Raw genomic sequence first — 12,779 nt, 5'->3', positions numbered from 1 at the left:
TTTCTGTACTCCTCGCGACCACACCATTTATAATGAGGAGATGTTCCTTTTTGGGATCACTAAATGGGATGACGTAAAAACGTTGGCGGCTACAGTCATGATGATGCTCAATCACATTGACTGGGAAAGAAAAGCCCAGAAACGACAGCTAAGTTAATCCAGCTAAGTCGCAACTCGACAGTTTTGAGAAAAAAGGAAGAAGGAAAAAGAGATGATGAAGATGAACTAGAGCTTTAGACAAACTGACGACAGATACAGATGCTTGAGTCAAACACTCACAACAGTACCAAATCGAAGACAAGACAATAATTTGTGAGTATTGGGCTATTGCACAATCTCCGATGTTTCACAACCGCTTTCGCAGCTCCACCTTGAAGAAATGCTAACGCGATTCCAGGAATGTTACAGTGTTAGGGGCAGATTGCCCTACATACAATTGGTGTGGCGGTATTAGATAATGATTCTGACATTTTCATTTCCTGACACTTCATCTCCTGACTAAAAAAAAGTCTTTGAGATTGAAAGAGCAAAATGGAAATAGCTGGCTTTTATCTCAAATACAGATAGAGGATCGTAGAAAAAAATATGTTGGTATAGAATTCACGAGCCTCTAGAGACCTACCAAAGCCGACCTCATAAAATTTTGAGATGAACGATCGGAATTTGCGCAGTTTCGGCGGAGATCGTCAGGTGAAGTCGTTGAAGTTGGCGAGTTAATCTGACCTTCAGGGTCGATTGCTACATAATTTACGACAGTTCAAATGCTTTATTTAGTGGAAGCATTTTAAATTACAAATTATTGGCAAAGCCTATTATGCATAGCTGCAGTTGTGCCAAGCGTAAAAAAAACAAATTGCGCAGCTCACTTAAGCATACCTACTTAAGACAGGCCAACTCCGGTGACTATGTCTGATTTTACGAAAATTCTTCCCTTTCTTCAACACTTTTCCCCTCAACCAAAATCTGCTGTGTCTACCCATTCTATCTTTATTCCTCTCTCTCTCTCTTTCCCTATCTCTCTATCTCTCTTTTACCCACTTCACAAGTTGAGCAGGTGTTCAACTGATTTACATACGCATAATTCAATAAAAACTACCAGTGGTTTTCGCACTTAGTACTACATACCCACCTGTGGGATAAACAATTATTGTGGCGCGATTTTTATGACCCGCCGCAATGAAAGTGGCCACCGTCTGTGCGGGTGTAGTCGCTTCCATGGCATATCGGGTCGCGTGCAGTGTTGGCAAAGCAGACATCGCCGTTGTTGCGCCACCACTCTCCACTGCATTCCCTGCCACGCTGGCGTCAATGGTGCCATTGCCCATGGATGGCAGTAATGTGTACGGTATGGTGTAATCGCTTAAATTAGCCTGCGTCACATTGGCCAGCGTTTTATTGAAGAGCGTCTTAAGTGTAGAGTTAAATGTCTCAAGTGCTGGATACGTAGTGGCAGGACGTTCGGGCAACATGTCGACGTGTGTGGGATGTGACGAGGTGGAGGTGGAGGAGATGGCGTTAGAAATGGTTGAGGCGATAGTGGTAGTTTTTGTTGCAGTTGCTGTTGCTGTTGTTGTACCGAGTATAATTGTTGTCATATTGTTCTTCAGCAGTCTTGTGGCATATTCGAGAAACTCCAAAAGCATCGCCGGCTGGGACGGTGACGTGGAGAGGGTTGGAGTTTTGAGTTAGGTGCAATAATTGATGCGATTGTGGGCGCTGGGTGGCGAGTTGATTTTTGTTTTTCAATAAATTTTCGCACACATTTTGTTTTTTGTGGTTCCTTTGTAGACATCAAAATTGCTTAGTAATCATTTTGGTAAATTTTGTACACTTTTTATGGTGCTTGGTCGGAATGTTTCTCGTAATTTTTTTTTTCTTCGATTTTTAATTACTTTCCTTGTAATATTTGAGCTGAAAAGCACTTTAAGGCACGAAAAATTAGATCTCTACTTTGGGTTGCAGTACCAAAAAAAAAATTATTTTATTTTATTCATTTTTTGTTTTTTATGGTTAAATGTTTTTAAAGCAAAGCCATTGTGGATGCATCAAACATTTAGAGAAAGACAACTGAAAGAAAATTAGTAAAGTTTTAAAGTCGTTTCCCAGTTTTGCAAAAAGCAGTTTTACTAAGAAAGCAGGAAAGCTTCCAATCGGTTTAGAAATTTTGAGAAATATTTTGGTAAAAAAAAGTCACGTGACCAAAAATTAAGAACCTTTTGAACTTAAAGCTTGGATTCTATAAAAAGAGACTGCCCATGTAATGATTTCATTTTCTAATTAACTGAAGGGCCAAGAGAAAACTATCGAGACGATGTCGGGAACACTTTATAAAAATTTACACTGAATTTAAAAATTAAAAAAATGGATGAAAAATGTAGCGACTTTATTGAATTACAAAATTCAGGACTAATTTCAAATAGAAAAGTAAACTTTTACATTTAAAATTTTCCAGGACAAGATCAAAACGGACACCACAAATTGAAAGAGAAACTTGAATTATAAAATTTGGGGGAAAAATTATTTTAAGAAAAAAAATTTTATTTTACAAATGCAGAAATTTTTCTCCGCAAAAAACTTGAATCAAATGTAAAAAACTCGATGAAATTTTATAAAAAATGTGGTAAAATTTGAAATATTTTAGAAATTGGGAAATATTTTGCAAAATTAAAAACTGTGTGAAATTATAGTCGTGAAAAATTGACAAGTTTGAATTTTAGAAGTGAAAATTTATCGAAAGCATTCACATATTTTTACCTTTTTAAAATTGCGAAAAATTTTTTAAAAATTTTAAGACTTTGTCAAATTATAAGGTTTTGAAAAATTTAAAGATTTGAATTTTGGATTTTAAAATTTATTGTAAAAAAATTAACATATTTAAGCTTGTAAAAACGTTTATTCAAAAATAAAAAAAATAAAATTTTGTATGTATTTTTTAATGCAGAAAATTTGTATTGTTTTCTAAATGCAGGAATTTTTTGCCACAAAAAAAAACCTCATTCAAATGAAAACCACACGCTGAAATGTTATAAAAATATAATACAAATTTTAAATTGTGGAAATTGGAAAAATATTTTTAAAAATTTAAATTATTAAATTGTGAAAAAATTGTGAAATATTTTGAAATTTAAATTTTCGAATTGAAAGTTTATAAAAAAATTTTAAAAATTGCAGGACTTTTAAAATTGGGGGAAATTTAAGAATTTTTCAAATTATAAAATCGAGAAAAAATTAGAAGTTTGAATTTTGGTAGTGAAAATTAATCAAAAACATTCACAAATTGCGAAAGATTTAAAAAAAATTTAGGACTTTGTCAAATTATAAGATTTTGAAAAATTTAAAGATTTAAATTTTGGAATTTCAAATTTTTTGGAAAAATAATAATTCACAAAATTTCAACAGTTTTAAAGTTGTAAAAATGTTTATTTAAAATTAAAAAAAAAATTAAATTTTTTATGTATTTTATGTTTGTTTTTTGTTTTTATGAAGAAAATTTGTATTTTTTTTCGCTAAAAAAAAGTCATTCAAATGAAAACCGCTCGCTAAAATTTTATAAAGAAAAGGAATAAAAGTTTTAAGTTTTGGAAATTGGAAAAATATTTTTAAAAATTTAAATTATAAAATTGTGATAATTATATATATAATTATAATTTAAATTTAATCTAAAAAATTGTGAAAAATTTTTAAATTTAAATTTTCGAATTGATAAATTATAAAAAATTAGAAAATTTTAGCACTTTTAAAATTGGGGAAAATTTAAAAATTTTGTTAAGTTATCAAATTGTGAAGAATTTGGAATTTCAAAAATGAAAATTTATAACAAAAATATCACAAAATTTTAGCGTTTTTGAAATGGGCAAAAACTTATAAAAAATGAAAAAATTAAAGTCCATGTTAATGCATTGTGATTTTTAGACAAAAACTTAAAAAAATGAAAGTCCCCGTTAATAAATTATGATTTTTATTCATTGATATTCACAATTTTTTTAAGAATTTACCGACCGTTAGCTACAATATTTTTATTAATATGAAAAATACATATTTACAAAAAAAAAATGCTTTAAGAATTTTCAAAATTATCAAAAGTATCAAAAAAATGATCAAAGTATAAAAATTGTTAATTTCTAAATCTTTATTAAAGATTCTAAAAATGTGGCGTAATTAAAAATTAGGAAAAATTGGAATTTTTATTTTTTTTTAATTTATCAACTTTTAAATGTAATAAGTTTTCATATTTTTAATTTGTGAATTTTCGTATTTTTTTAAATTATCAACCTTAAAATATAATTTCCAATACGAATTGAAGAATTAATTAAATTATGGCCTTTATTTATCTTTAGATTTTATTGTTAAACCAGCATTGAACATAAACTAAAAATACGAATACAAAATAGTTGGAGTCCATTTAAACTGTTTAAATAATTTTAAATATAATGTCTAGTCTAGTTTTTCTTCTAACCGCAGGAGTTATTTACTTTTATTTTTCGAGCTAAAAGGCGATAAATTCTTCAAAATGTTACAATTGAGGTATAATTAAGAATTGAAACTTTTCGAAATTAAAGCTTTAATATACAATAATATATAATTTCCAATAAAAAAAAAGATTTTTTTTAGTCAGAAATGCCACCTTGACAACGAGCATAAACTTTAAATTGTTTGATCGATACTTTAGGAGACATCGAACACTACAGGCATCTACCGCGAAAATAATGGATTTATTTTTACTCAAACCTATAATAATATAATTTTTTAATTTTTAATATAAAATGTAATTATTGATTTAAAATATAGTTTTTATATAATTTTTAATTTTTTAATATAATTTTTAACAAAATCTCAAATTTTACTTTAGTATATTTTATATATTTTTATCTTCTAGTGCTTTATTTGGAAAAAAACGCGTGAATTCATGTACAACGCTGAGTTAGTGTGCGGAAATACGAACGCCACTTAAGCGAAAATCAGTAATTTAATATTTATATAAGAAAAAAAGCATCATCATCATCAATTCATAGAGCTCAAAGGGTTAATACAGGGCCACAACGAAAAACGATACTGTTATTTAATTCACTTTTAAATGCGTTTTTATTGGTGGCACATTTTTCCAGGTATATTTTTAGCCACATTCACAATTTAGTTGTTACATTTGAACCGCATATTGCAATTATTTTTTACTCATTTTTTATTTATTACTTTTTCACATTTTATCGTTTTTATTCATTTTTATTACTTTTTTTAATATTTATTAATTTTTTATAATTTTTAGTATTTCTACTGGGAAATGCTATTTATTAGCTGTTTTCTGTCACTCCCTACTTTCCATAAGCGTAAACGCATAATAATAAAAATTATTATTATTTTTAAATTATTTCGTTTGTTTTGTTTTTTGCTTTGATGTGCATGCTTTTGCCATAAAAATATTCAAGCGTCACTTCGCACAATAAAAGCTGTTTCACTTTAAAAATTTAATTTTTTCTGCGCTGCTTCAGTAGTGTGCCACTTCTCTGTGCTAATTTATAATTTTCAATCAAGCGCAAATTTTTCATTCAACATACGTACATACATACATTTATTGGAAAAGCATTTTGTTTTTTGCCATTTCGGAAGCAGCGTGTTCCATATGCTTGTCTATAGCGTAGCCATAAGTGTGGGTTCCAACGCACACACCCCTGCACACCAAAACACCGTACGAATACTTGTAGCTGTATGCATATCTATAGTTTTGGTTTTGTTATATTTATAAGTGTGTTATTTGTACACAAATAGTTGCGAAGGATGTGCACCCCGCGGTGGCGGTCGATCTCCTCACTCAACCAGTCGTATGTAGCTGGACGTCACTGACGGTCCGTTGAAGGTAAATCCAAAGCAAATTCATTCAAGCGTTTAACCGCAATTTATTTTTACGACAAATTCACCAATATCGTTTATATGAGTTTTCACTTTTATTATTTCATGCGGAATAGATTTGTAATTTTTTTTTGTCACAACAAACACTTACAAATATTCACATGTCACACGCTTGAATGCCTTTGATTAACTCTTTGTTGCATACATTTTCAGATAGGTATTTGTATGTACTACATTACTATAGGCTGTGACCATACAAATATTCTATGCTTTCTTCGATGAAAAGCATTTAAGCGAAATATTATCACTTCAAAAATTTGCTCCTTATAAACGCCGCGCGTGTCCGTACAGCCCACAACGCGTCGTCAAGCGCACGCTTGTGCTTATGCCCACTAACACATATACACGCACATATGTGTGTACTTGTCATACATTTAGTAGTGTCACTAAATTTCACCGCTAAAATTCAGATGTTACCAGCACTGCTGCCGCCATTCAACTGCTCGAGTTGCATACCAATGTTTCGGTTTTTATAATAGCGGCAAATATTAACACTTTCCAGGCAAGTGAAATGCCGCTCTCAATGTGCGTGTGGAGAAAGAAGTAGCGCGCTCTTAAAAGAAATGAAAGAGTGCTTAGAAGCATTTGAGTATCACATTTCTACTCAGCGACTCGCTGCAGGCATTGAAAGGGAGGATACAGTGCGTATACGCAACTTCGACTTGAGGGTAGATGATTGCTAAGTTTGAATGATTTCCCTTTCTAATTAAATGTTATAGAATATGCAAATATTTTAACATACAAATATTTAAATATTAATAATAATTATATTAAATATACAAATATTTGAAAATACAAATATTGAAAATATACAAATATTTCACGCAATATATCCCAATATTATTGAGTTATAGCTAGCAAAGTACCTCGTTCGCTGACTTTTAGAATATTTTGCAAATGCGAATTTTTCAATTCTTAATTTTTCAAATTAAATGCAAGTAAATATAAATATTTTTTATTAATTTTATAGTTTTGTATTTTAATAATTGTATAGTTCTTCAGGGATAATTTATGAATTCATAGATTAAATTACACAAATAAGCAAACACTCAAACAAAAACTCGATTAATTTCTACGGCAGAGAATTAATAAGTTTTGATTTTGTTGCAATATTCAGAATATTTGGCAGAGGAAATTGGCAAATTTATTGCGAAACATCTCTATGTACTTTTTTGTATTAGTTATTAAAATGTATCCCTGAAGGTGGTCAGCTAGTGCTTAAGAAAAATGCTTAAAAGAAAATATAATTCAAATTCTAAATTTTACTGAAATTTAACTTTCGAGTGAAAGTTTTGCCTTTTCTGGCATCTAAAATCTCTGACTTATTTGGGGAAAAGAAATCCAATATTTTTGGGTAAAATTTTTGCGCAAATGGTTTAAAATTCTTTTATGGTCGATCTTTAGCTCCTGGGCGCACAAATTGACACAAAGACCTTCTCAAATGAAAAGTTTAGAAATTTGAATTTTGGGATTGAAAATTTATAAAAAAAATTTTTGAAATTTAAATTTTCTAATTAAAAATTTATAAAAAAACTTAAGAAATTTTAATTTTGGAGTTGCAAATTTATAAAAACAAGTTAAGAGTTCTGTTGTTAAATTTTGTTATTAAACATTTTTGAAAACAGTTTAGATATTTAAATTTTGTAATTGAAAATTTATAAAAAAAAGTTTAGATATTTAAATTTTTTAATAGAAAATTTATAAAAAACAGTTTAGAAATTTAAGTTTTGTAATTGAAAATTTATAAAAAAAGTTTAGAAATTTAGATTTGGAATTGAAAATTTATAAAAAAAGTTTAGAAATTAAAATTTTGGAAATGAAAATTTATAAAAAAAAGTTTTGTAATTAAAATTTCGGAATTTAAAACTAAAAAAGAAATAGAAATTTAAATTTTGGAATCGAGAATTTATAAAAAAAAGTTTAGAAATTTAATTTTCGTAACTAAAAATTAAAAAAAAAACTTTAGAAATTTGAATTTTGGAGTTACAAATTTATAAAAAAAAGTTTAGAAATTTTGTTTTAAATTTTTTAATTAAACATTTTTGAAAACAGTTTAGATATTTAAATTTGGTAATTGAAAATTAAAAAAAAACTTTGGAAATTTGAATTTTGGAGTTGCAAATTTATAAAAAAAAGTTTAAAAATTTTGTTGTTAAATTTTTTAATTTAACATTTTTGAAAACAGTTTAGACACTTAAATTTGGTAATTGAAAATTAAAAAAAAACTTTAGAAATTTGAATTTTGGAGTTGCAAATTTATAAAAAAAAGTTTAGAAATTTTGTTGTTAAATTTTTTAATTTAACATTTTTGAAAACAGTTTAGATACTTAAAATTGGTAATTGAAAATTAAAAAAAAACTTTAGAAATTTGAATTTTGGAGTTGCAAATCTTTAAAAAAAAGTTTAGAAATTTTGTTGTTAAATTTTGTTTTATCAAAATTTTTGAAAACAGTTTAGATATTTAAATTTTTTAATTGAAAATTTATAAAAAGAAAAGTTTAGAAATTTAAGTTTTGTACTTGAAAGTTTATAAAAAAAAGTTTAGAAATTTAGATTTGGAATTGAAAATTTATAAAAAAAGTTTAGAAATTAAAATTTTGGAAATGAAAATTTATAAAAAAAAGTTTTGTAGTTAAAATTTCGGAATTTAAAATTAAAAAAAAAAATAGAAATTTAAATTTTGGAATCGAAAATTTATAAAAAAAATCTTAGAAATTTAATTTTCGTAATTGAAAATTAAAAAAAAAACTTTAGAAATTTGAATTTTGGAGTTGCAAATTTATAAAAAAAAGTTTAGAAATTTTGTTGTTAAATTTTGTAATTAAAAATTTTTGAAAACAGTTATATAATTAAATTTTGTAATTGAAAATTAAAAAAAAAACTTTAGAAATTTGAATTTTGGAGTTGCAAATTTATAAAAAAAAATTTTGAAATTTTGCAATTAAACATTTTTGAAAACAGTTTAGATATTTAAATTTTGGAAATGAAAATTTATAAAAAAAAGTTTAGAAATTTCAATTTCTTAATTGAAAATTTATAAAAAAAAAGTTAAGATATTTAAATTTTGTAATTGAAAATTTATAAAAAAAGTTAAGAAATTGAAATTTTATAAAAAAAAGTTTAAAAATTTAAATTTTGGAATTGAGAATTTATAAAAAACTGTTTAGAAAATAAAATTTTGAAAATGAAAATTTATAAAAAAAAGTTTTGTAATTAAAATTTCGGAATTTAAAATTAAAAAAAAAATTAGAAATTAAAATTTTGGAATCGAGAATTCATAAAAAAATTTAGAAACTTGAAATTGAAAATTTATAAAAACAGTTAAGAAATTTAAATTTTGGAATTGAAAATTTATAAAAAAAAGTTTGGAAATTTAAATTTTCGTATTGAAAATGCATAAAAAAACGTTAAAAAAATAAAATTTTTCAATTGAAAATTTATTAAAAAAAATATTTCACAAAACTGTAACATTTTTAAAATTGTGATAAACTTTCAAAAAAATTAATCCACTTTGATGTATTGAGAAATTGCAGTTACATTTTTACAAATTTTAAAAATGTATAAATAAAATACAAAACAAAATAAAAAAAAATATATACTATATATGAGTGGCTCAGTGCCATCCTTGCCTAACCCTCGAAATTTCATATTTGGAGTTATTATGCGACACTACTTAGAAATACTCCAAACTATCCGTGCTAAAGTTGCACATCGCTATTTTTTGAACGAGGCAAAGCTGACATCTATGGACAGTTTTGGCAATCTCAATATGTCAAAAGTTATTTGGGCCATTTCTGCCTAGCCATCAAAACATGGCGGCCGGGAGCGACATGCTGTTTTCGTTATCCGACTTTTCAGGTGATGATAGTGATAAAGACAAAGACTACTTACCTTCAGATGAGGTCTCAGGTATTATAGTTTCATTTATTCTTAACCAAGTTCATGGCTTACAAAATATTTTATGTATGTTTAAGTTAGGTTATGTTCCATGGGAGGGAATGACGAGCAGCTCGTGGAGAATAATAAAGGGCGAAAGAGAGTCAGGCAGCCTCACAATGTTTATGTTTATTAGAAAACTAAAGCGTGCACGTGGTGAAGAATATCTATCTACAAAAGGACGACTCATTCCACAGAAACGGTGTGACTTATCAGAATGTGAATGTGTACTTCACTGTTCTCAACAGATTTCTGAAGACCGAAGAAGAGATATTGTATTTTTAAGCGATTTTACAGATTTTACAGTATGGATGGGCCCATGAAACACTCTTTCCTTCCAGGTCAAATTGAGGTTACAGATATTAAAAGAAAATATACCAAAAATGAAAACAGTCGTAGGGTTAAAACAAGAATCTACAGGCTTCGAGATGAACAAGGGGAAGACAAAATTGTTTGCCAAAAAGAACCATTACAAATGCTTTAAAGAGAAAGCAACAATCTGGTACGCCGAGAGGTGACTTAAGAGGAAAACATACTCCACATAATAAAACTAGCTTGGCAGATGAACAAAGGGTTTGCCATTTTATACAACAATTTCCATCGTCCGATAGTCATTATTGCAGGCGAGATAGTAACAGAAAATATTTAAATCCAGACCTAAACATGAAAATGATGTATGATATGTATAAAAATTGGTCCATTGACAATAAGCACCATACAGTTTCCTTACTTATTTTCCGACACATTTTTAATACAAAATTTAACCTGCATTTTCACCAACTGCAGAAAGACACTTGTCAAACATGCGACGAATTCAAGCTAAAAATAAATATATTACTTTGCAGACAGAAACTGAAAAGCAGACTTCCAAAGTGCAACATGACATTCATTTACGACAAGTAGATGTCATCCGGGATATGAAAAAACGAGATGCCGTTGCAGCCAGATCTAGCAATAATACAAAGCAACTAATCGTTTTCGACCTACAAAAGACATTACCTACTTCAGTTTTGACTACCGGAGTTGTATACTACAAACTTCAACTCTGGGTGTATAACCTATGCATACATGATGAAGTAAATAATGTTGGACACATGAACGTTTGGGATGAACATATTGCATCAAGAGGCGCACAAGAAATCGCATCTTGTCTTTTGTACCACATAAAAAACTTCTTGCCGTCAACTACAGAAGAAATCACTCTTTATAGTGACAGTTGCGGGGGCCAAAACCGAAATATTAAAGTGGTTTTAGCTCTTTCTTATGTTCTACAACATTCGAAAATTGAAAAAATTGACATGACAGTTTTTGTACAGGGGCACAGTTTTTCAACATGCGACCAAGATTTTGGAATAATAGAGAGGGAGATAAAGCACCATCCCCATGTTTTCCATCCCGATGATTGGTTAAATGTAATTAATTCCGCTAAGAAAAAAAGTCCTAAATTCAATGTTCATCAGACGAAAGATTTGATTTTTAGTACAAAAACTTTGGAAGAATCTATTACACATAGCAAGGTTTCAACTAAAAAGGGAAGGTCGAATGGCTTAAAATTAAATGGATTCAGTTGCGGAAAGGAGAGCCAAAGAAATGTTTTATAAGTACAATTATGTTGAAAATGATCTACTTTTCAGTACACTAGACCTGACAAAAAAATCTGGTAGGGGTCGCCCTTCGCTTTATTTTCCATCTCAATTACCGGCCCTGTTTCCAAATGGACGCGCTATAACTAAAGAGAAGAAAAAGGATTTGATACATCTTTTGAAATTTGTGCCTCCAGTGCATCACGACTTTTACCAATCACTTAATGTAGGGGTTGTTGAGCAAAATGAAGAATCAGAAATTGAAGAAAATGACGAATAGCAATTTTTCTCATCACTTCAAGGATGCCTAACCATCACGTCCTATTTCCTTAGTAAGCGCCAAAAGTGCCTATACGTTTGTACCAAAGTCATGATGATACAATAAAATATTTATTTTCTTAAGTTAATTTGTAGTATTCAAGGAATGTATTTTCAGTTTAATTAAATGTTTCAAACCTTCCTAAAAAAGGCTGTTTAATTTTTAATTACCTATTAACTTTGTCACTAATTATTAGGAAATGACTAAATTGAGGCTTAGGCAAGGATGGCACTGAGCCACTCATATGTATATTGATTTATTTTTATATATAAATATTTTTTTAATGCTGAAAATTTGTATTTTTTTTATATGCGGAAATTTCTCGCTACAAACAACTTGATTCAAATAAGCAATTCTCGTTGAAATTTTATGAAAAAATAATAAAGTTTTATAATAAATATAATCAAATTGTAACATTTGGGAAATTGGAAAAATATTTAAATAATTAAATTACAAAATTGTGAAAATACAAAAAGTATTTGCAATTTTGTATAGTAGTTATCGATCTTTAGCTCTGGACTTTTTATTAATATAAAGAAAAAATAAAACTGAAAAGTGCGAATATTGCATAAAATAAGTGTTTACAAAAAGAAAAAATTAGCTTAAGATAAAAGGCCTCTGCGGCGAATCTTACTCGATAACTTTGTTGTTGCTTTCGCGTATAAATTTTTCGTCAATGTAATTGAGCATAGAGATAGAGAGCGGCCTAAAATAAATTTCTCAGATATTTTTCACTTCTTAACTTGTTAACCTGCTCGGTGGGTTTCCCATGAAAAGCAAATGGCATAAATTTCCATTTATGTGCGCCATCTGTCAGCATACCCAAGCGGCACTCGAATTCATACAACGGTAGGGGACTTCGATAAGTCTAGCAACATTTCTGTGATAATTTATGTCAAAAATGTCATTTATGGAAAAATGTATGTACCAATAAATATTGCTAATGTTGCTAGAAAAGATTATAGGATGTTTTTTATATTAAATTAACGCAAATTGTTTATTTTTGCACTGCTCTTCAAACTGTAGCATTGCCATGC

General features: G+C 28.4%; 1 protein-coding gene across 3 annotated transcripts in view; it reads right to left on the bottom strand.

Annotated features, from left to right (window-relative positions):
- LOC128859045 (mucin-2-like) overlaps positions 1 to 6,331 on the bottom strand; it is a 41,946-nt gene extending 35,615 nt beyond the window's left edge. For 2 of the 3 annotated variants that reach the window (XM_054095719.1, XM_054095721.1), the window contains exons 1-2: positions 5,565 to 6,331; positions 1,130 to 1,921 (exon numbers count right to left, since the gene is read on the bottom strand). In XM_054095719.1, the coding sequence (XP_053951694.1) occupies positions 1,130 to 1,643 (514 nt within the window). In that variant the 5' untranslated portion in view covers positions 1,644 to 1,921; positions 5,565 to 6,331. The remainder of the gene's footprint in view (positions 1 to 1,129; positions 1,922 to 5,564) is intronic. The other variant, XM_054095720.1, reaches the window with a different exon arrangement.
- Positions 6,332 to 12,779: the final 6,448 nt, after the last annotated feature.

The sequence above is a fragment of the Anastrepha ludens genome, chromosome 3, assembly GCF_028408465.1.
Source record: "Anastrepha ludens isolate Willacy chromosome 3, idAnaLude1.1, whole genome shotgun sequence".
NCBI classification, from domain to species: domain Eukaryota; kingdom Metazoa; phylum Arthropoda; class Insecta; order Diptera; family Tephritidae; genus Anastrepha; species Anastrepha ludens.
This window is presented reverse-complemented; position numbering and strand designations above follow the sequence as displayed.